The sequence below is a fragment of the Cebus imitator genome, unplaced genomic scaffold (genome assembly GCF_001604975.1).
Source record: "Cebus imitator isolate Cc_AM_T3 unplaced genomic scaffold, Cebus_imitator-1.0 Scaffold592, whole genome shotgun sequence".
Lineage (NCBI taxonomy): Eukaryota > Metazoa > Chordata > Mammalia > Primates > Cebidae > Cebus > Cebus imitator.
The window spans coordinates 145,047-167,431 of NW_016107907.1; the positions used below are offsets into that span (position 1 = coordinate 145,047).

Below are 22,385 nucleotides of genomic sequence, written 5' to 3' on the forward strand. Positions count from 1 at the left end.
TCCTTCAAAAGACTTGTCTTAATTATGTTGCTCAGTTTGGAAGACCATCAAGGTTTGAGATATAAAGCATGGGGTAGTGGGGAGACTTCTTGAACTGGCTGCCTCCCATTTTGCTGTGCCTGGTAGGTGACCTCACAAAGAGAATTTTCCTTTTCACCTTTTATATTCTAGTGGGTAAAATGGAGACTATGTGGCTGGGTGCGGTGGCTTTAATCCCAGCACTTTGGGAGGCCAAGGCGGGCGGATCACCTGAGGTCGGGAGTTCGAGATCTGACCAACATGGAGAAACCCCGTCTCTACTAAAAATACAAAAAATTAGCTGGGTGTGGTGCTACATGCCTGTAATCCCAGCTACTGGGGAGGCTGAGGCAGGAGAATCGCTTGAACCTGGGAGGCGGACGTTGTGGTGAGCCAAGATCGTGCCATTGCACTTCAGTCTGGGCAACAAGAGAGAAAAAAAAAAAAAAAAAAAAAAAAAAAAGAAATGGGGACTGTGTGTGCTCATCACAAATGGAGCTCTTGTTTGTTTTCCAGATGAGATTCTTGAGGACTGGTGTTTGTAGGGCCCTTGGAGTGCTATGAAGTGTCAGAATACACACCTGTAGAATATTTTAACGTTTTAAATATTAACAAGATAATATCAGCATATTGAAGAAAATTTGGAAAATAGATTTTTAAAAAGTCACCATAGGCTGGATATGGTGGCTCGTGCTGTAATCCTAGCACTTTGGGAGGCTGAGGCCAGCAGATCACTTGAGGTCAGGAGTTCGACACCAGCCTGGCCAACACGGTGGAACACCGTCTTTACTAAAAATACAGAAATTAGCTGGGCTTGGTGGTGGGCACTTGTAATCCCAGCTACTCGGGCAGCTGAGGCAGCAGAATTGCTTGAACCTGGGAGATGGAGATTGTAGTAAGCTGAGATCGCACCACTGTACTCCAGCCTGGGCGACAGAGTGAGACTTAGTCTTAAAAAAAAAATTAAATAAAAATAATAAATAAAAGTCACTTATAGTTGTGTCTCCATCAAACATTTGGATGCTGGACTTTTTTGTGCCCCTTACATTTGTGTTTTGTGTTACATAGGTATAACTATGTATACAGTTTTATGTCTTCCTTGTCTCCTACTTATATACATCCATATTTTACATCTTTGTAATAATTTTTAATATTTCATAATCAAATGCTTTATAATCTAGCCCATTTTCTATTGTAGGGCATTTGAGTCATTTTAAATTAGAATCTTAAATATTAGGAATGAGGTACTTGTATATCCAACCACTAACTTACCTTCTACCCAAACCATTTTTTTCTGGCATTCCTACCCTTTTTTAATGGTTTGACAGTATCCTGATACTCAGGGCCTTCTCTGCGATATTCCTGACTTCTCCTCCTTTCTCCCTGGTTACTTCTACTTTGTACTGCTGTCAGACCAGACAGTTGGCCACTTCCTGGTACACCACATTTTTTTCTGATCTTCCCTTTGTTCCAGTGAGTGTGTTCTATTCTTCTATCTTTGCTTACTAAAGAGCACTTTGGGAAGCGGAGGTGGGCGAATCACGAGGTCAGGAGATTGAGACCATCCTGGCCAACACGGTGAAACCCCGTCTCTACTAAAAATACAAAGAAAAAATTAGCTGGGCATGATGGCGCACACCCAGAGTCGCAGCTGCTCAGGAGGCTGAGGCAGGAGAATTACTTGAACCCAGCAGGCGGAGATTACAGTGAGCTGAGATCGTGCCACTGCATTCAGCCTGGGTGACAGTGTGAGACTCTGTCTCAAAATAAAAAAAGAGATAGCATTGCGCAGACTCTGTTACCAGACTGCCGGTTGTTAGTCTGGCTCCACTTCTACTAGTTTTGTGTTCTTTGACTAAGTAATCTTAATTTCCTCATCTGTAAGGTGGGAGTAACAGTACAAGTCCATTAATCCTTACCTACACTCCTTGTGGGTAGATGTTTCAGAATTTAGAATTTTGGGGACTTTAAAAAGGTAATGTGATGCACATGCCTCTTTATGTAACATTTTCAGAAGAATGTGGGCAGTTAAACACATTCATAATTTTGCAGCAAAACAGGTGAATATTCACGACAAGTGGGACAAAAAGCCTGTCTTGGTTCAGGTCAGAAATTCCCACCAGATGAATTTCAGCACCATGCTTAAGAAAAAAAAAAAATTAGTTTGGATTCAGCTTTTTTGGAATCCAGAATTGTGGTTAAGGAATTGATGACACTTGGAGTCTTGTGGGGTTGTTGTGAAGATGAACTGGATGTGTGGATCTGTGTGATCCACAAGATATAAAGCTTGCTGTTTATGTAAGCTGCTACAGCTGCTGCCCTTGCTGTTATTATCATTTATGGTTATTACTGAAATTTTACCTCTTCCTCAAAGCTCAACTCAAACTCCATCTCTTCCATGAAGTCTTTCTTTTTATCTCCTGTACCTCCCAAATGATACTGTTCTCTTTCCCTCTCTCTCTTCCTCTCACTCGCTACCTCCTCCCCATCCCTCTCCTCTCTTCTGGTAGCTTGTACCTTTTTTCTGGTAGTTCTGCCTTGCATATGTAGCTATTGAAACATTTGATTTTAAGTCCAAGGACAAGTCCAGGGCCATTAAGTTGCACACCTCCAGGTGGTTGATGGCCTGGAGTTGTGCCATGCAGCAGCCCTGGCAAAGCCCATCTTATTCATCCTTGGTTCTTCTCAAGACAGAGCATTGCACATAACAGATGCTCAGTGAAGATGTGTTTAACTTAATTGAATGTCACAAGGGGCACAAATAGTACACCATTAAGATAATTGCCACATCATTTTGTTTGTTCAGTTTTTAGGAGATTAAACTTGGTGTGTAGAGACTGAGTCTTTTCTTTGGAAGTACATGGTCTTCCAAAGAAGATGGCAGTATTTGCCAAATGAATAAGTGCAAAGTCATGATAGTGATTCAGTAGTAGATTTGGTCTGGGGAGTTGGTGAGCTTATTCCGTAAAAGAAATCCTAATTTTATTTTATGTCTTGATTTTTGTGGTGGGTGGGACCGAGCAGCCAACAAGGAGAGCCTGCCAGAACTGAGCACAGCTCAGCAGAACAAGCTGAAGCATCTTACCATCGTGAGCTTGGCATCAAGAATGAAGGTACGGTCCTGAGCCCTCGCCTGTCTTCCTCTTCACCCGAAGTCAGCTGTCTCACTGGCATCAATGAGAGAAGTCCCAGCTGCACACAAGAGTTTCACATCATTAATACATAAAATTTGTTTTGCAGAGGAAAAGATAAAATGGTGTAGACAAGTACTCCCCATTCCATACAGGAAGCGTATATGGCATGCTGTGGTACCTCATGTGGGATGAGCATTTTCCCGTATTAAGGGGAGACTGCTGTTAAAGATAGACATTTTTCAAATAGCAACGCATCTCAAGACAAGTTAATAACTTTATCTGTTTTTTAGTGTACAGTGAAGTGTGCCCATGCTAGAGGAAAAACTTGCTATGTTGACTTACTAGATTTTTTTTTTTGAGGCGGAGTTTTGTTCTTGTTGCCCAGGCTGGAGTGCAATGGCGTGACATCCGCTTACCGCAGCCCCCGCCTCCCGGGTTCAAGTGATTCTCCTATCTCATCTCAGCCTCCTGAGTAGCTGGGATTACAGGCATACACCACCATGCCCGGCTGATTTTTTGTATTTTTAGTAGAGACAGGAGTTCTTCATGTTGTCCAGGCTAGTCTTGAACTCCTGACCTCAGGTGATCCACCCACCTCAGCCTCCCAAAGTGCTGGGATTACAAGCGTGAGCCACCATGCCCAGCCTGGATTTTTAATATACTACCTTTCTCTGGGATTTCCAAGGTTTATTACACTAATTGGAATTTGTGTCTCCTATGCTAACTTTAGACTCTAACCTTATGTAAGATACCACCTATTCCACTGTACCGCCAAGTCCTCTCCCACAGCTGATTTAGAAGACGACTTGCAGCCAGCTGCTCACAGCCATTAATGATGACGGTCCAGATTTAGTTAATGTATAGTTGATTTTGGCTCTCTGCCTAATCCCAGCCTAAATGCCTAAATTTTTGTGGGACTATGCCTTTAAAAAATTTTGGTTTTAGCATTTTCCCTCCATGATTGAGCTTCAGTGATATATATTCTTTTTTTTTTTTTTTTGAAAGGATGGAGTTTTGTTCTTGTTGCCTAGGCTGGAGTGCAGTGGCTTGATCTTGGCTCACTGCAACCTCCGCCTCCTGGGTTCAAGCAATTCTCCTGCCTCAGTCTCCTGAAGAGCTGGGATTACAGGCATGTACCACCATGCCTAACTAATTTTTAGTAGAGATGAGGTTTCACCATGTTAGTCAGACTGGTCTTAAACTCTTGACCTCAGATTATCTGCCTGCCTTGGCCTCCCAAAGTGCCAGGATTACAGGTGTGAGCCATGATGCCTGGCCAAGATATATATATATATGTGTGTGTGTGTGTATATGTATATATAATTATTATTATCTATTTATTACTTTCTTTTTTAACTCAAAACAATTTTTTAAAATTGAGAACGGGGTCTCACCATGTTGCCTAGGCTGGTCTCAAACTCCTGACCTCAAGCAGTCCTCCCATTTTAGCCTCCCATAGTGTTGGGATTACAGGTGTGAACCACTGCACTTGGTCTGTTGTGTTCTTGGATTGCGATTTCAGTTGCTGAAATCATTTTATCTGATATAATGACACTCTGATTCTCAGCCTAGCATTTCAGGTGGGAGGCCTGTTTTGTTGGGAAATGAGGACCTGACCTTTTTTCATGTCCTGATTGTGGACCTCTCAAGTATAGTAAAGAAGTAGCAGTGACCCTTTTCCTCATTTCTGTAACCTGTCATTGTAAGTCCACCTACCACCCATGGATATCATGCCTTTAGCCATAGAAAACCCTTCTAGGTATATTTGCTCTCTTCTCGGTATATATCTTCCTCGTGTCTGTTTCTACAGATTTGATCACTATGTTAATTTCCAAACTAGTAGTGATATGGCAGATAATTTGCAGAAAACTGGAGTCTTGGAGTCTTGTAGAATGTTGGTACAGCCCAGTAAAGAATTATTGTTGGGAATTCATAGTGGTTCTAAGTGTCTGAGAAAACAGATGCAAACTTCAGGATGACCTCTGAGCTGGCAGTGCCCATTGGTCACCTGTCGGTAGATGTGCTGGCCGGCAGGTTTTTTGTTTGTTTTTGCACTTTGTTGTGTGTAGCCAGTTCTCTCCAGTGTCTGGGATCTATTGGAGATTATGGTGATCTGGCAAAATCTGAAAGCTTCCAGAAGGTGGCAGAGTGGCGTATACTGAGTAGTTCCCTTTCTCTCCACTGGTAGAAGTTTTTAGAATCTCTACAAATATGCCGCAGCATGTGAAATCTGAAGGCTGGGTGAAGCCAAGGAGGTAGAGAACCAGGAGGTTGCTTTCTTAGATGTTGATTGGTCTTCTAGGTCTCATCGTTCATTATCCATCTCTTGTTGTCCTAGCCATTAGTAATTACCACTAGCCTGCAGTTCCCGAGCCTAGAGGCAGCTGTTGGCTATGTGGGTAATACCTGCATTTTAGCTAATGCTTGCGAGATTGTTTTTATAATGATCACATGGCCTTATCTACAGTGTATCCCCTACTCCGTGTTGCTGAAAGACCTGGAGATGCGGAATCTCCGGGAACTAGAAGACCTCATCATTGAGGCTGTCTACACTGACATCATCCAGGGCAAGCTGGACCAGCGAAACCAGCTGCTGGAAGTGGATTTCTGCATTGGCCGTGACATCCGAAAGAAGGATATCAATAATATTGTCAAGACCCTGCATGAATGGTGAGGCTAAAAGGAGGGGGATATCTAGCATGTCTTTTGTGCCTTTCCTTGCAAAAATGTGATTTCTTGGTGTCAGCTGAGGGTTTGGGGTGGGGCTGTGGCTGTCTGGGAGCTGGGGCTTTAGGACAGTGAGCCAGAGAGTGGGGCTACATTTGTGATCACAGCTGGGTGACAACAGGAGTCATTTCAGGCCCCCTGGTGCCTTGGTTGTAAAATAGTTCTTGCCTTAAATGCAACTGGGGGCTATTTAAAAGTGGGCCATAAAATGCCCAGGGTTAGCAGGTGGAGCCTATGTGAGTGTCCTGACTATGTGAGGCTAGTCTGCCTTTGCCAAACTCAGACTCAGAGTTTACTGAACCTAGTAAGGGTAGTGCTTGTAAGAGTCTTTCTTTGTTCTTCTTAATTTTTCTATCCCTGTGGAAGTTAACATGTTTGTAAGATTCTTAGGATAAAAGAATTTAGGTTCAAAATCAGTAGCGTATTGGGCTAGTGTTTGTAAAACACTGTGAGGGACATGGAAAACAAGGAGTGGGTCATTCTGAGTTGGAATACAGACTCATCCATAGAATATCTGATAACTATATTCTGGTATATAAAAAGCTTTGGGACATTTGGATGTTCTCTGTTTATATGAAATTTGATATTTGCAAGAGCTGTCACACATTCTATGAGGATTTACTGTGGAGTGATTAAATTATTTGGGGCCTATAAAGCCAGATGGACTTATTGGAGAAGTTTTAGCTCAGTTTTGAAGGAGAGGCAGGGTTATCGTATGCTTGGAGGTGAGGAGAGTATGTTCCCAGGCATGTTGGAAGCCATGAAGCAGAGCTGGTGAGCTTTGTGCACAGGTTAGGGAGAGAAATGGAATCTCTGCTCATCCCTGAGAGAAGTATATCCAGAGAGGAGCAGCGCCACTTTGACTTCCTGGGGTCTGATGCCCCCAAGTCTCCCTCACTTAAGCTACTCTACCTCAGGACGTGTGTTGCTCACCCCTCACCCCAAGTTCTGTCCCAGGTGTGGCCCCAAACACCTTCTCTGTACAACATCTGACACAAGTAGAAGTTTTCAATAGGTTATGAAACTTAGAATAAATAAGAAATAAACTTAGAAACACCCCATCACAAAATGGTCTGGCACACAAAATCTAGTTTCTGAACCTGCCAAAGTTGGCTGTCCTATTCTGTTTTTGAAATGGCTGACACAGTTTTTCATGTCCACAGTTTGCTTTCCAGTTTCTAAGTACCCAATATGTTTGACATAGAGGTGCCAGACTAACTGGTTACCACAGTATGTTTACTGGCAGAGATGCTTACAACTCATGTTTAGGCACTGATGGTAGATTAAAACAAAATTGGTTTGCTGAGGGGTACCACACATATGGCAAAATGCTCACAGCTGTTGGATCTTAGGTGGAGGTATGGGGATATTCATTGTAGTATTCTTTCAACTTTTTTGTTTTTAAAAAAGTTAATAGTGAGGAAAATAAAATAGGAGGAAGGGTATGGCAATTAGGAAGTAACTTAAACTGAGAAAAGGAGGAATCTTCAAAATAGGATGCTTTTAGAAAATCTTTTTTTTTCTGTTGAGAAAAGGATTACTCAATGCCATCTGTAAAAATCTATCCTACCTTCTTTTTTTTTTTTTCCTGAGACAGAGTCTCATTCTCACCTAGGCTGGAGTACAATGGTGTGGTCTTGGCTCACTGCAACCTTCACTTCCCAGGTTCAAGGTACTCTCCCGCCTTAGCCTTTCAAGTAGCTGGGACTACAGGTGTGTGCCACCACACCCGGCTAATTTTTGTATTTTTAGTAGAAACGGGGTTTCATTGTGTTGGCTAGGCTGGTCTCGAACTCCACCTTGTTATCCACCCTCCTTGCCCCCCTAAAGTGCTAGGGTTACAGACGTGAGCCACCACACCCAGCCTATCCTACTTTCTTTAATCTTAGGTGCTACAAAACCATCTTCCATGAAATAGAAAGTTGAAAATTAAAGCCATATTCTAAGAAACTAGCCCCAGCCTACCATGTTTGTCTCCTTATGTCCTGTGTTATGTCCTGCAGTAGGTATTACAAAGTGCTTGTCTTTTGGAAGGAGTGAATGGGCAAGAGATGTGGCAGAAGGAGTATTAAAGGAGGTCCCTGTAAGACGCTGGGGAGAGCTGTTGGGGAGGAAGATTTCAGAGGCTGGAAGAGACTTCCCAGGCCATTCTGCAGCTCAGGGCTGGCTTTCTCCATTGCAGGTGTGACGGCTGTGAAGCAGTTCTGCTGGGCATCGAGCAGCAAGTTCTGAGAGCCAACCAGTACAAAGAGAATCACAACCGAACTCAGCAGCAGATAGAAGCAGAGGTAAGGAAGGAAAGGAACGTTTGTTCCTCTCTCCAGGTCATACCTGTTGATTCCTTTGCAGTGTTTATGTTTTTGTTTTGCAAATCTTGGTGTAGATGAAATAAGCAGTCACCAACAAATGGGCCTAGGCTAGGTGCTGGAGTACAGGGATGAGTGTGACACGGCTCCTGCTCTTGGTGTTCTGTCTCTTTCTGATTCCTGGTCAGCATAGGGTGATTGATCAGGCTTGGAGAACAGAGAAGGTTGTAGTTTCATTACACATGTACTTTGCAGCTGTAGAGCAAAAGAAAATGAGTTTGGGGATGGATCTTAAAAATGGGTAAGATGGTGATAAGTTACCAGGTGGCATGGAGGAAGGGGTACAGCTGGGCAGGGCCATGTGGGGCTTCAAGGCCCTGGGAATGTTCTGCTACTTAAGTTGCATGGTGGGCACATAGTGTTCATTGTATTCTTTTTTTCTAAACTGTACATATAATAAACTTGTAAAATGCATGACATGTTTCATACGGAAAGAAGAAAGGGATAAAATTTGGCAGATGAGCTGCAAGTGAAGTTAAGAGGATGTAAGTTTGGTTTTAGTGACACCTGGTTGTTGAGGAAACTTTTAGCCTCTTGGACAGATGTAGGCCCCAGCGTTTGTGTTATAAGCATTTGTGTACTTGTAGCCTGATATATGACGTGACCTCATTTCAGAATTTATCTGGAGCCCTTAACACCAGAAGCACTGATCTTCCTTAGCATTGGAAGTTCTTTTCTATGGTGGATGGGGTTTGAAGTGTTAATGATACTTAATGAATTTTGAAAATCAGGTGTCTAAGAGTGTGGCAGAGTAGGGCCCAGAATTCTAGCTAAGAAGCATAAGAAATGAGTAGATGGTGCCTTTCAAAGGGGGATTTGTGAAATTTGGAGTGATTCCCTATACTGTTATATGTACTCCTTGAAAATAAAACCTGTATCCTATTTGTAAGATAAGCTTCTTATCCCATGCCTAACCCAGAGTAGATACTCAAATGTTGAACTGAATATTTCTGACACACCGTAGAAGTGTGTTAATGGTCTGCTGAACTCTGCTTTTCATGAACTTGAGCTAATTTTTTTGAATACACATACACTGCCCTATATACATATACTCTGTGGATGTTCAATTCATAGACCATTTTTAATCCTTCTAGCCATAGAAGTATGAGCTGGCTACAATGGCTCACACCTGTAATCCCAACACTTTGAGAGGTGAGGAGGAAGGATTGCTTGTGTCCAGGAGTTTAAGACCAGCCTGGGCAAGGAAGTATGCACTGTAGTTAACACTAGCCAAAAGCAAAGACAATTAGGAAAATAAGCCTTCTGCTTTTCTGATAAGCTATGCAACCACCTTCTTCATGATAGTGGCCTCATCTCTAACTTGGGATTGAGCTCTGAACAAAGTAGGAAGGGTTCACCACTCTGTCCTTTCATTTATTCTTCCCTATAAATTAAACTCTGGACAAAATGAGGTTGGGAGGCTAACCGCACCACCTGATTTTTGGCATCGAGGTCATTAACAAAGATGAATGATACTAGTTTTAGAATTTTGAAGTATTCAAGTTTATTTTCATGATAAATAGCATCAACAAAAGAAAGCCAGGTGTGCACAGAGCTATTATAGATACCTGGCTAAAGTCCGAGTTACACTGTGTAGTTACACAACAGTGTAGACTCTTTAAATTTTGGTTATTTAAACACAGAGAGGGAGAGTGTGTGCACTAGCACACAGGGTTTTATTTGCCAGTGGTTGGAAGACACTAGCAGAGCCCGATGCTGCCAGCAGGTGGCAATAGGGATTCACATTTGAGACAGAAATCTGAGGAAAAGGCCAAGGCTGCCTCCACCACCAATTAAAACAATCTATTGACGTAATAGTCTTCTAGAAAATCTGGAACAGTCCAATATGGTCTGCTCCCTGAGCATGGCCAAAGCTTAGAGCCTTGTCAGTTTTTCCATTCAGTAAATGCATGCTCTGGCTGCTAAGTGTTGGAGGCTGCTTGCCCCCTGCTTGAGGCACACGGAAGGTACTCACCAAATAGCCACAGGCTTGAAAGAAAAAGAAATCTACAAACAACCAGGGTGATTCTGTCATATTCTTTTTATATTTATGAGTCTTTTACTGTTGGCCTATCTTTTAAAAGCTATTTTGTCAACTGATTGGTGAGCTTTTCTTTATTTGTCCTTAAATTAGATTGCTTGTTTTCAGAGAGAAAAACATGATGCCCCCCTCCTGAATCTTATAACAACAGCTTTCTTCTGGTGAGTTGTAGCTTTAAGAGCCCTCCTTCTTAATGAAGCCAGCCCTATCACAGACTGCCGAAGAATATTCTCTCCATTTAGGCTTTCGTGGAAATAACACATATTAGTTCCTAGTTCCAGCATACGTGGGGGAACATTATGAGCTGTTTCATTATCTCTGAGGAAGCACTGTGGTGAGGAGGTAATACTCAGAGCATTACAAAACACTTGCACATTTAAGTTTGATTTTGGAAAGTATTTCCTTTTTTGTTGTTGTTGTTGAGACAGGGTCTCACTCTGTCACCTAGGCTGGAGTGCATGGAGTGCAGTAGTGCAAACACAGTTCACTGCACCCCCAGCCTCCTGGGCTCAAGCAGTCTTTCCGCCTCAGCTTCCCAAGTTGCTAGGACTACAGGTGCATGCTACCACACCTGGCTAATTTTTTTTTTCTTTCTTTTTATGGAGAACTGGGTTTTGCTGTGTTGTTGAGGCTGGTCTTGAGCTCCTAACCTGAAACTATCCTCCCACCTGTGCCTCCCTATTTGTTGGGATTACAGGTGTGAGCCACCATGCCCAAACCACTTTTCTTTCTTTTTTTTTTGAGACAGAGTTTCACTCTGTCGCCTAGGCCGGAGTGCAGTGGCATGATCTCAGCTCACTACTGCAACCTCCGCCTCCCAGGTTCAAGCAATTCTCCTGACTAAGCCTCCTAAGTAACTGGGACTACAGGCATGCACCACCATGCCCAGCTAATTATTGTATTCTTAGTAGAGACAGTGTTTCACCATGTTGGCCAGGATGGTCTCCATCTCTTGACCTCATGATCTGCCCACCTCAGCCTCCCAAAGTGTTGGGATTACAGACGTAAGCTACCTCATCCAGCCCAATGTTTGTATTTTTAGTAGAGACAGGGTTTCGCCATGTTGGCCAGGTTAGTCTCAAACTCCTGACCTCAAGTGATCTACCTGCGTCAGCCTCCCAAATGTGCTGGGATTACAGGCTTGAGCCACTGCACCCAGCCCCATTTTTCTTTATATTTGGTTGTGCCTATGTCTGATGTTATGTAGAATGGTAATTTATAACTATTGCCACATTTACAAAGTAGGCTATGTTCTAGTCATGTAGGTCCTAAAGTGTAACTGGACAAAGTAAGCTCTGTTTTCCATTATGTAAAAAATCCCCTAGGAGTTAGTGACAATCTTGAGGTTTATTGGCACAGTTTTTCCAACTGCATTGCATTTCCTCTTGTCTGCCTTTGCTTTGCCCCTCAACTGAAGGAAGGTTTTCTGCCCCAGGAATTCTTCTCTCTCCTTTTGCCTAAATATTTCAGGTCTCTGATAGAGCTAGGCTACATTTTTGCTAGCAGTGCAGTCCTACTTTTCTGAGGCCCATGTTTTAAGGAGCCTGTAAGCCAGGCCTCTGGAGGAAGAAACTCATAAGGGACTCTACCAAATTTAGGTAAAAGAAGACAAGTCTGTGGGGATGACTTTTGTTGTCAGTGGAAGGGTGGCTCTGTGAAAGAGGAATTGGAACTCTTAAAGTCTACAAGGCCAAAATGAGTTTAATTGGTTGACCTGCCTGCGTGGCCAATTTGAAGTCCTAGAAGGAGCTGTCTGCCCTTACCACCTGCCCAGCTACTGGAAGAAGCTAGTTGACTTTGAAGATCCCCTTCTACTGGGAGAGTCTGTCAGTGCTTCAGAAGTCTCGTTTGTGACTTGTGTGTTACAAATGCAGCGGTAAAGCTGACTTGAGCAAAGTGACTCTGTAATGGATCCCAGTGTGAGGACCATGGCACTACCCCAGCCCAGGCGAGGCCTCTGTAGAGGATAAAGGGTTCATTTCCTAGGCTTAGACACAGTTGCTCAAGAAGCCCTCTTCTCCTCTGCAGGGTGTTTACATTTTGCCTCAAAGTGGTAATGACTGTAGAGGACTTAGATTTGTCGGCAGTCTTATTGGTGGAACGAGACGTGTGCTTCTGACACACGAAGGAGACACAATGGTGTGGGAGGCCATCGAACAGGGAGAGGCACTGCCAGGCAAGTACAGGTTGAAGGGTGGCAGATCAGCGTGGGCTGCAGCGGTCAGGGCAGGTTGTATGGACCAGGTGCTCAACTCTCCAGGCAGGATCAGATGGGTGAGCTGGGGAGGAGTGGTGCCCTCCCAGGGTGCATGAAAAACAGAAGGGCAGAGTGGGGATGACTGCTTCCAAGTGTGGTGTGGGGGAAGAGTGTGGCTGAGCATGGCTTGAGTGCAGGGCAGGCTTGAGGAGTGGAAGGAAGGCACCCGATTATGGTGTTTCAGAACTCGAGAAAAAAACAAGTTTTTCCCGGGCTAAGTCTTACTTCTTTTTATTGCATATCATAGTCATGGAGCACCTAAAACAGCTGATTGAGAGAGCAGTTTCTACAGGAGAAAATTGCTTGAGGAAGTAAATAGGCATTTGAATGACAGGGGAAGTTGTCCATGCCTCTTTCTACTTATTTGCTCAAAAACTTTTGACAGGATCTTGAATCTGAAAGGCTTTTAAACAGAATTGAGTGACCAGGAGAGAGGAAGGCTGCGTTATGGTGGGGGGTGGCAGTAAAGAAATGAAGCAGAGGGTAAGTAAGCCCTTCTGTGACTGCAGAAGGGTGATGTGCAGGCTCCCTCAAGACCAGAGTGAGAACTGTGAGTTCGTGGCTTTGTGAAGGAGGAGCATTGGAAGTGTTGAGCTTTGAAAAGTAAGAGAGTAAAACAGCAAAGCCTTTGGGGTCAGTTGAACTGTTCGATTGCTGAGAGGCTGGCAGCAGAGCATTGCCTTGGTGAATATGCCACAGGCAGAGTTTGCTTCTTGGCTGGCAGGTCAGGGACTCATCACTCAGCCCAGCCATTGATACTCTGAGTCCAAAGCTAGCCCAAGTCACCTTGGGCCACTCTAAAGAGAGAAATGCTGGTTGTCACTTTTTGATAAGCTGATAATGACTTTATGCTACAGAAACACAGATACAGCAGATTGAAAATACAACCATTATTTGGGGATTGGGTAATCCCTTTTCCTTACTCATGTAGGGGTTATGAGATTGTCAGTAAATCTAAGACGTGTTAAATGAAGTAATATAGAAAACTATTTGTAGCATGATCTGATTGTTTAGTAAAAATTGTTACACAACTTGAAGAAATAAGGCTGAATAGTGTTTATCAGCCAAGATGAAATTAGTAAATTTTTTTGGTTTTGTTTTTTAGTTTTTAATAAAGCTATTTTGCCAAATGGGGAAGGTAATTATTTGCTTGGAAAGATACAAGTTTTGGAAATACAATCCTTGAAACAAAAGCTCGTTAGTTTTCTAATGTCTTACTTGATTAAAATTTTGTCAGCTTTGGGGAAAATTTTAAATATATTCCCTCAGGTAATGTTAAATTGCAGGGTCTTCTTTGGAAGTCAGAGGTGACTGACATGCAAAGAAATAAACTAAAGTCATGCTGTTCCCTTTTATGATTTTAATTCATTTTCTTCTGGATATTTAGAAAATATATCAAATTGGAGAAGCCTTAGAATGTTATTTGATAAAGCAGTGTTCCCTGAGAAATCAAATTTCCTAATTTTTCCTCCAGTGTAATCAAAATATGCCTTAGCTGAGCATAATAGTGTGTGTCTGCAGTCCCAGCTACTTAGGAGGCTGAGGCAGGCAAATTGGTTGAGCTCAGAAGTTTGAGGCCAGCCTAGGCAACATAGCAAGATCCCATTTCTATTAAAAAAAAAAAAAAAAGGCTTAAAGTAAAACAAATAATATCTCTTTTATCAGAGAAAGAGTGGCAAGCCATTGACTTGCTCCAGATCATTCACTTCCCTCACCAGGTGGCTCACTGAATGAGATACACCAAAGCAGCAGTGAGCTGCCAGGAGGGTGAGATGCCTCAGGGTTCCCAGATGGTGTTTTGTGGTCTGGCAGGACACTGGATAAACCCAGAGCTGATGCCCCTCCCTATTTCACACGCACGCACGCACGCACGTACACTGTGGGTCTTGCTGTGTCATGCAGGCTGGAGTTCAGTGGCATGATGGTAGCTCACTGCAGCCTCAAACTCCCGGGCTTAAGTGATCGTCCTGTCTCAACCTCCTGAATAGCTAGGACTACAGGCGTATGCCACCTAACTGGGCTAATTGTTTTTCTCTTTTCTTTTTCTTTTCTTTTTTTTGTTGTTGTTGATATAAGGCCTTACTCTGTCACCTTGGCTGGAATGCAGTGGTGCAGACATGGCTCACTGCAGCTTCTACTTCCTGGGCTTAAGCAATTGTCCTGCCTCAGCTCCTTGAGTAGCTGGGACTACAGGTACACGCCAACAAACCTGGCTAATTTTTTTTTTTTTTTTTTTAGAAAGACGGGGTTCTACCATGTTGCTCAGGCTGGTCTTGAGACCTGCTCTTAAGCAATCCTCCTTGCTCAGCCTCCTAGAATGCTAGGAGTATAAGCCACCATGCCCAGACTGCCCTCTGTAATTTCTGTTTAGCCCACAGTCCTCTTGTCATTCTCTCTTCAGAAAGACTACCGTGCTGATTGAGGTTACAGAAGTTTGGGGCATGGCTCTTTCCTCCATCTCAAAATAATAACAACAGAAAACAAGTTATGGTTTTTTTTTTTTTGTTATTGTTTTTTGTTTTTTTCTTTTTAAGATGGAGTCTTGCTCTTCTGCCCAGGCTGGAGTGCAGTGGCACGGTCTCAGCTCACTGCGACCTCCATCTCCCAGGTTCAAGCGATTCTCCTACCTCAGCCTCTGAAGTAGCTGGGATTACAGGCGCGCACCACCACGCTTGGTATTTTTAGTAGAGACAGGGTTTCACCATGTTGGCCAGATTGATCTTGAACTCCTGACCTTATGATCCGTCCACCTCGGCCTCCCAAAGTGCTGGGATTACAGGCATGAGCCACCGCGCCCAGCCAACAACTTCTGATCTAGTTAAAATTGATTCTGCAGATGTTGGCGCTCTTCTAGGAGCCCAGCTTTTGTCTCACTCTCATAGCATTCTTTCATGTTTGCATTTGGACTGTCTCTTGCTCTCAAGCTCATGGTATTCTGACTGTTCAGAACTTTGGACCCTGACAACTCCCTTTCCACTGTGTAGAAAACCGACTGGATGCCGTGGCTCATGCCTGTAATCCCAGCACTTTGTGGGGCTGAGGTGGGAGGGTCACTTGAGTCCAAGGAGTTTGAGAACAGCCTGGGTAACATGATGAAACATTGTCTTTCCAAATAATTTTTAAAAAATTAGCCAGGCGTGGTGGTGAACACCTGTGGTCCAAGCTACACAAGAGGCTGAGGTGGGAGGATCACTTAAGCCTGGGCAGTTGAGGCTGCAGTGAGCTATGATTGAGCCATTATACTCCAGCCTGAGCAACAGAGTAAAATTATGTCTCAAAAAAAAAAATTGAAAAAGCTGTTACTTATCTTCTTCCCTACCACTACCATCCTCTTCCTGCTGTTTCTTCCTCTCAACAAGCTGAGGAACAAAGGTTTGGAACAGTCCCTTTTCAGCAGGCCATATAGCAGTTCTGATTCCAGTGGAAAATGTAAATCCACTTTGCTCTGTAAAGCTTACTTCTAGGAGTATCTTCCATAGATGTTCACAGAGGTATGCAAAGGTAAACACAGAGGGCTGTTTAGCATAGCACTGAAACTCAAACTAGGAACCAATTCAAAAAACTGGAGAACCTTCATAATAGAGTAGTATTCACATATCACAGAGGATATCTGTTCTGACATGGAAAAATGTTCAAGAACTGCTGAAATATTTTCGAGTATACTTTAAGTGAAAGAAAGGTACGCTGCACATAGTAGTGAAATAGCATTTTGCCAGTACTTTTCCTACATTTTTTTCATTTCTCACTTAGTTGGCTGAAGTTCATCATCTGTTTATTCAAGAAGGGTTCATGGAGCTGTATTCCCAAAATTCTTACGAAAACATTTGTGGTTTTATAAATGAATAGCAGCAGAGTGTAGAATTCTTGGGCCCCTCTTTTTTTTTCTGAGGACATTTTAATCACTACTTTGTTTCACTGTTAGTGTTGTGCCTCTTTGCCAAATGGTCCCTTCCACTTGTTTCCACCAGGAGAGCATTAGTCCCACGTTTTTGCTTGACTCGTTTCCACTTATCTGTGAATAGCCCAGGCTTGTTTCCCTTCATCTGGATTTCTGAAGCTCATTTCAGGTTTTCTTGCAGAGGATTTTAGCTTTCTGTCTGAAGTGAAGACATAATGAGAGCAAGATTTAGTGAGCATATACAGGCTGAGCACACAATTCTCTCTCTCCCCACCAGGTAACCAACATCAAGAAGACACTCAAAGCCACCGCATCCTCTTCGGCTCAGGAGATGGAGCAGCAGCTGGCTGAACGGGAGTGTCCCCCTCACGCTGAGCAGAGGCAGCCCACCAAGAAGATGTCCAAAGTGAAAGGTCTGGTCTCCAGCCGCCACTAGGGCCGGCTGGGGCAGCTGGCACTCACCAGGCCTGGGTCAGGTGGGGAGGGGACACCAAGGGCCCATTTCCTGCCCTCTCTACCTGCAGTGAGTTCCAGACCTGCCCGTCCCCTCACCAGCGCCTCCCCACCCTCTTGGTACTGTTCCAGAAAAACTGTTAATCCCCCTCACCCACTCCCTCCTCCCCCAGTTGTTCCTTCAGACTCAGGGGCTCCGCCAATGCCATCCCAACAGGGTCAGACACTGCCCAGCTTCCCTCCAGGAGGTTCTTGTCTCTGTGTAAGGGCTTGTCTCCCTCCCAGTTTTTCTTTTGCTCCATGTCGTTTTGTCAGGCTGGTTACAAGCTGGAGGCAGCTTTAACCAGCCCCTAGGGATGACTGTGAAGGAGGCCCCTCCCCTTGTGAGGAGGGGGCGTTCCTCTCCAGCACCTCATACCGCAGTCCCCATGATGGTGCAGCGATCTCTAGCCAGGCGTTAAGATGCTCTGTTTTCCCTTTTCTGCCTCACTTCTTGTTGGCAGCTCCAGTTCAGGCCATCGAGGGACGTGATGCTGGGCTATGTTTACTAAACCCACGGGTTTTCAGCCTCTTAAGCCCACCTTCAATCCCCGATTAATTGAGAGTGCTGGGTTGACTAACCTCTGCTATCTGAGCACAGACAGAGGGTGCTGTGGGTCTGCTGGGAGGCAGAAGTGGTTCCAGCTTGGTGTTCTCTCCTGGCCACTCTTCCTGCTCCCTCTGACTACTCAGCCTTGTATTTGGTGTGTAGACCCCAGCTGCCCATTGGGGCTGCCGGCTAATGCTTGCTCTCTCCTGAGATCTTTAATTCCTCCTGGCTCCACCTGGGTAGGGATGGTGGCACCGATGCCCCTCTGTCTGCTGAAGGACCTGTTGCTGCTTCCGTCTATCTTTCCAACCCTCCTTGGTGATGACCCAGAGCCCTCTGATGATGGCATTCTCCTGGCAAGAGAAAAGGACTTAACTAGACTTCTGAACTTGAACAGTTTCAGGTTATATTTTAATTTTTTTTTTTTGTACAGGTTCTGATTCTAATACATTTCAACATGCTTTTGTTCCCCCTCGTGTCAATATTTGTTATAGACTAATCACCGGGGATTTTTCACCTGATCGGAGGGCTGTGTGTGTGTGTGTTGTTTAAAGGGAAGTGGGGTGTGTGTGTGCGGAGGGCGGTGTGTGCGTGTGTGTGTGTGTGTGTGTGTGTGTGTGTGTGTGTGTTGTCTAAGGGGAAGTGGAGGTCCTGGACTGATATTAAAGTTCATTGAGGAAAAAGCACATTTTACAAAAAAATAAAAGTGTGATTTAATGTATGTGACTGTGGGGTGTGGGGTTGCATACCTGCTAGATCTTGAGGGGCTGGGATTAGGGTGGTTCAGGAAAATGTGATGATGTTTCACCATGTTCAGCCATGGTCAAAAAATGGATTTCTCTTTTTCTAAAATGTCCAGCAGCTGCCTACTGTTGATTGAATGTTGAAGTATTCTCATTTCCCCTTTAAGCCAGTCCATGTGCTCACATAACATTATGCCCAAGTGGAGAGTTCACTTTAATTTCCAAAGTATGTTTCATGAAACCCCCTATCAGATGCTCTGTGGAAAAGGGTTCTGTTATTAAATAAATGTGGCACTCCCTGCATCCCATATCCTCATTGGAAATTGATTATTCAGGTCTCCAAGCAGTCCATGGTGAGGAAGCCTATACCCACACCAATTTCATCACCAGATCCTTTTGGGTAATACCTAGGTGGAACAAATCTTATGGAAATTTTGGGGAAAGTATATTTCTCAAAAAGCCTAAGAGTGCTGGGCACAGTGGTTCATGCCACTTAGATCTTAGAACGCCTGACTTGCACATCCTGTCATCTGCTCTGCTGCATTCTCATTTGGAGTCTGCTCTCCACACTTGACCCTTGGCACCTCTCTACCTGCTGCTGTTCCTCTGAGAGTTCATCTTGCCCTTATTTTGACGGAGGGAGGAGCAAGCCCAGTGTTAGTGTTGATTTTGCCTTCCAGGACCCTGGCAGGGAAGCAGCAGTGTTTCCATTGTAGAGGTCAGAAAAGCTGCCCAGTGACACAGCCAGGGTCAGCTATTGGGCTGTGACAAGCCAGAGCCTGAGCTCCTAGCCATGAAGGTACTGAGGAGGGGTGGCAGAGGGCTGTTTGGCGAGGGCTCAGGGCTTGGTGACCACGGATGTGATCATCTGCAGGACCAGCGCCATCACTGCTCTGAGGAAGTTCTTCCCCCGAAGGTCTGCCTCCAATAGCTCAGGCACCTGTGTTTTGGATGGTGGTGACACCTGAGTACTTGACTTCATCAGCTGCCCCTAGGAAGTGAGGTAGCAGTAGGTGAGGGGGACACCCTCCTCAGCTTCAGCAGGTGAAAACTATGGTTCTTGATGAAGTTGAGCTGGTGTGTGTGCCACATCTCCTCCCACAGTGGGTACTTGTCATACAATATCCCATCAAAGCGACCACCTGGCAGGGTGGGCACCATCTCCTCCCACAGGACTTTCAAGGGGATGACCTTGTGTGGCTGCTGGGCCCAGTCCTGGAGCCACTGGAAGATGCTGTCATTGCACTTCACAATCCAGTGTTTCTGGATGGGGACCTCCTGCACCTTTGATGCTGTTGTCGCCATGCCGAAGCCCACCTCCAGGACTCGGCCTCCTTTGGAGGTGGTGACAGCAGTGAGGCGGGTTGTGGTGGGGGCACTCATGATGCAGATGGAGCCCCAACTTGGAACCCAATGTGCCAGGACCCAGTCCCTGCAGCCATTGCGCTTTTAACACACCTCATTTCTGCTTGCCAAACCCACCCAGCCACTTAATAAGGAAGCAGAGAATATGGAATCGGGGCCTCCAGAAATTGTGGGAATAGTGGCCCAGCTAGATGTTCATTGCTCTGCTGGTACTCTGGTAGGAGGCTTGGCCGTCAAGCTCTGCAGTTTCCTGTCTGGCATCCTGGTAACTGGGCACAGGTCTAAAATGTGCAGAAGTGTTTTATACACAAATAAAACATTCCAAAGAGATGTCCTCATCAACAGTGAGACGACATAGGGAAGGAGACACCACAGGATTAAAGAGAATTAGCTCAATGGCAGTGCCTGTGGGCTGGCTTGAGCACCTTCTTTACCTCTGAGCTTTCTGCCTTCTGGAGCCCCTTTTGCTTTTTCTGTTCAGATGAGAGGTGTTATGGTTCCTATTTGGGTAACATTAGGGAGGTGGTCACAAGCCCCTGGTACAGCCGTTCCTGGGGTACTAATCCGAGATGGTCATCATTGATAGTAGGATTCTCTTCTCCCCAAACTTTTCAGTCACAGGAAATGGGGTAGTGGTCAAACAAGCTTAAATGATAAACTGCTTGTGATATGTGTACATGTTTGTTGTTTTCTCCACCCATGAGATACTGGGTTGCCTGAAACCAGAGTGTTCCAGTTTTTGTACTAAAGTTGTTTTTCTGGCAGCCGGAGACTTCGAACACTTTTTAAAAAATGCAGCAAGTTGGTTTTTTGTTGGTCCCAAAGGACCCATCACACTGCCATGGTATCTGAGTTTCAAGTCTAGCACGCGTTGGGTAGTCTGGCTGGTAGAGATAGGGTTTCACCCTGTTGCCCAGGCTGGTCTCGAACTCCAGAGCTCAAGTGACCTGTCCACCTTGGCCTCCCAAAGTGCTGGGATTATAGGCATGAGCCACTGCGCCAGGCCAGGCCTCTACTCTCTTCACACATATCTCCAGTGTCTCTTCCTTTTATAAGGACATTGGTCCTGTTGGGTTAGGGCCCCCACACTTATGACCTCATTTAACCTTAATTGCCTCTTTAGAGGCCCTATCACTAATACAATCACATTAGGGGTATGAATTTTGGAAGAGACAGTTCAGTTCATAGCAGACATTTGCCTGAGCCAGAACTTGGGGTGCTTCCTTAACTCCTCCCTGTCCCGTATATGATTCACCACATCCTGACCATTCTACAGGCATACCTTGGAGATCCTGTGGATTTGGTTCCAGAGCACCACAATAAAGCAAATATTGCTATAAGGTAAGTCCTGCGAAGTTTTGGTTTCTCAGTGTATATAAAAGCCATGTTTATACTGTAGCCTATTAAATAGCCAATAGCATTATATCTCAAAAAAAGTACATACTTTAATTAAAAATCCTTTACTGCTAAAAAATGCTAATGATTGAGCCTTTAGCACGTCATAGTCTTTTTGCTGGTGGAGGGTCTTGCCTCGATGTCGATGGCTGCTGACCAGTCAGGTGGATGAAGGCAGGAATGACTGTGGCAGTTTCTCAAGATAGCAGTGAAGTTCACCGCATTAATTGACTCTTCCTTTCACAAAAGATTTCTCTAGTATGGGATGCTCTTTGATGCATTTTATCCAGAGTAGAACTTCTTTCAAAATTGGAGTTTTCCCAAACTCTGCTGTTGTTTATCAACTAAGTTTATCTAATATTCTAAATCCGTTGCTGTCATTTCAACAGTGTTCACAGCATCTTCATCAGGAGTAGATTCCATCTTAAGAAACCACTTTTTTTTCTTTTCTTTCTTTTTTTTTTTTTTTTTTTGAGATTGAGTTTCGCTCTTGTCACCCAGGCTGGAGTGCAGTGGTGCCATCTTGGCTCACTGCAACCTCTGCCTCCTGGTTCCAGCAATTCTCCTGCCTCAGCCTCGTGAGTAGCCCAGATTAAAGGAACCCACCACCACACTTGGCTAATTTTTGTATTTTTAGTAGAGACAGGCTAATAGCAGTGAAGTTCACCCTATTAGCCAGGCTTGTCTCGAACTCCTGACCTCAAGTGATTCGCCCATCTCAGTCTCCCAGAGTGCTGGGATTACAGATGTGAGCCACTGTGCCTGGCCAGAAACGACTCTTGTCCATAAGAAGCACTCCTCATCCACTAAAGTTTTATCATGAGATTACAGTAATTCAGTCACATCTTCAGGCTCCACTTCTAGTTCTCTTGCTGTTTCCACCATATCTGCATTTACTTCTTCCACTAAAGTCAAACCATTTGAAGTCATCCATGAGAGTTGGAATCAGCGTCCTCAAACTCCTATTAATGTTGATATTTTTATCTGCTCCCATGAATCAAGAATGTTTTTAATGGCGTTTAGAATGGTAAATCCTTTCTAGAAGGGTTTCAGTTTACTTTGCCCAGATTAATCAGAGGAATCACTATCTATGGCAGCTATAGCCTTTAAAATGTATTTCTTAATAATAAGACTTGTAAATCCAAATTACTCTGTGACCCGTGGGCCGCAGAATGGATGTTGTATTAGCAGGCATAAAAACATTAATCTGGGCCGGGCGTGGTGGCTAACGCCTGTCATCCCAGCATTTTGGGAGGCCCAGGTGGGCAGTTCACCTGAAATCGAGAGTTTGAGATCAACCTGGCCAACATGGAGAAACCCCGTGTCTACTAAAAATACAAAAATTGGCCAGGTGTGGTGGTGCATGCTTGTAATCCCAGCTACTCAGGAGCCTGAGGCA

General features: G+C 44.4%; 2 protein-coding genes across 5 annotated transcripts in view; one reads left to right on the top strand and one right to left on the bottom strand.

Moving 5' to 3' along the window:
- Window positions 1-18,529, top strand: part of COPS7B (COP9 signalosome subunit 7B) — a 28,686-nt gene extending 10,157 nt beyond the window's left edge. For all 4 annotated transcript variants that reach the window (XM_017516534.2, XM_017516533.2, XM_017516532.2 and 1 more), the window contains 4 exons: window positions 3,043-3,131; window positions 5,620-5,822; window positions 8,062-8,167; window positions 16,719-18,529. In XM_017516534.2, coding sequence (XP_017372023.1) covers window positions 3,043-3,131; window positions 5,620-5,822; window positions 8,062-8,167; window positions 16,719-16,877 — 557 coding nt within the window. In that variant the 3' untranslated portion in view covers window positions 16,878-18,529. The remainder of the gene's footprint in view (window positions 1-3,042; window positions 3,132-5,619; window positions 5,823-8,061; window positions 8,168-16,718) is intronic.
- A 628-nt stretch (window positions 18,530-19,157) lies between these two features.
- On the bottom strand, window positions 19,158-20,212 carry LOC119469187 (guanidinoacetate N-methyltransferase-like). The gene has a single exon (XM_037734234.1). It carries the CDS (start codon window positions 19,607-19,609, stop codon window positions 19,208-19,210), a length of 402 nt encoding a protein of 133 aa, XP_037590162.1. The 5' UTR covers window positions 19,610-20,212; the 3' UTR covers window positions 19,158-19,207.
- Between the last annotated feature and the right edge of the window lie 2,173 nt (window positions 20,213-22,385).

Coding starts and splice junctions, on each gene's coding strand:
- LOC119469187 (XM_037734234.1), bottom strand. CDS start 19,609: ATGAGTGCCCCCACCACAACCCGCCTCACTGCTGTCACCACCTCCAAA.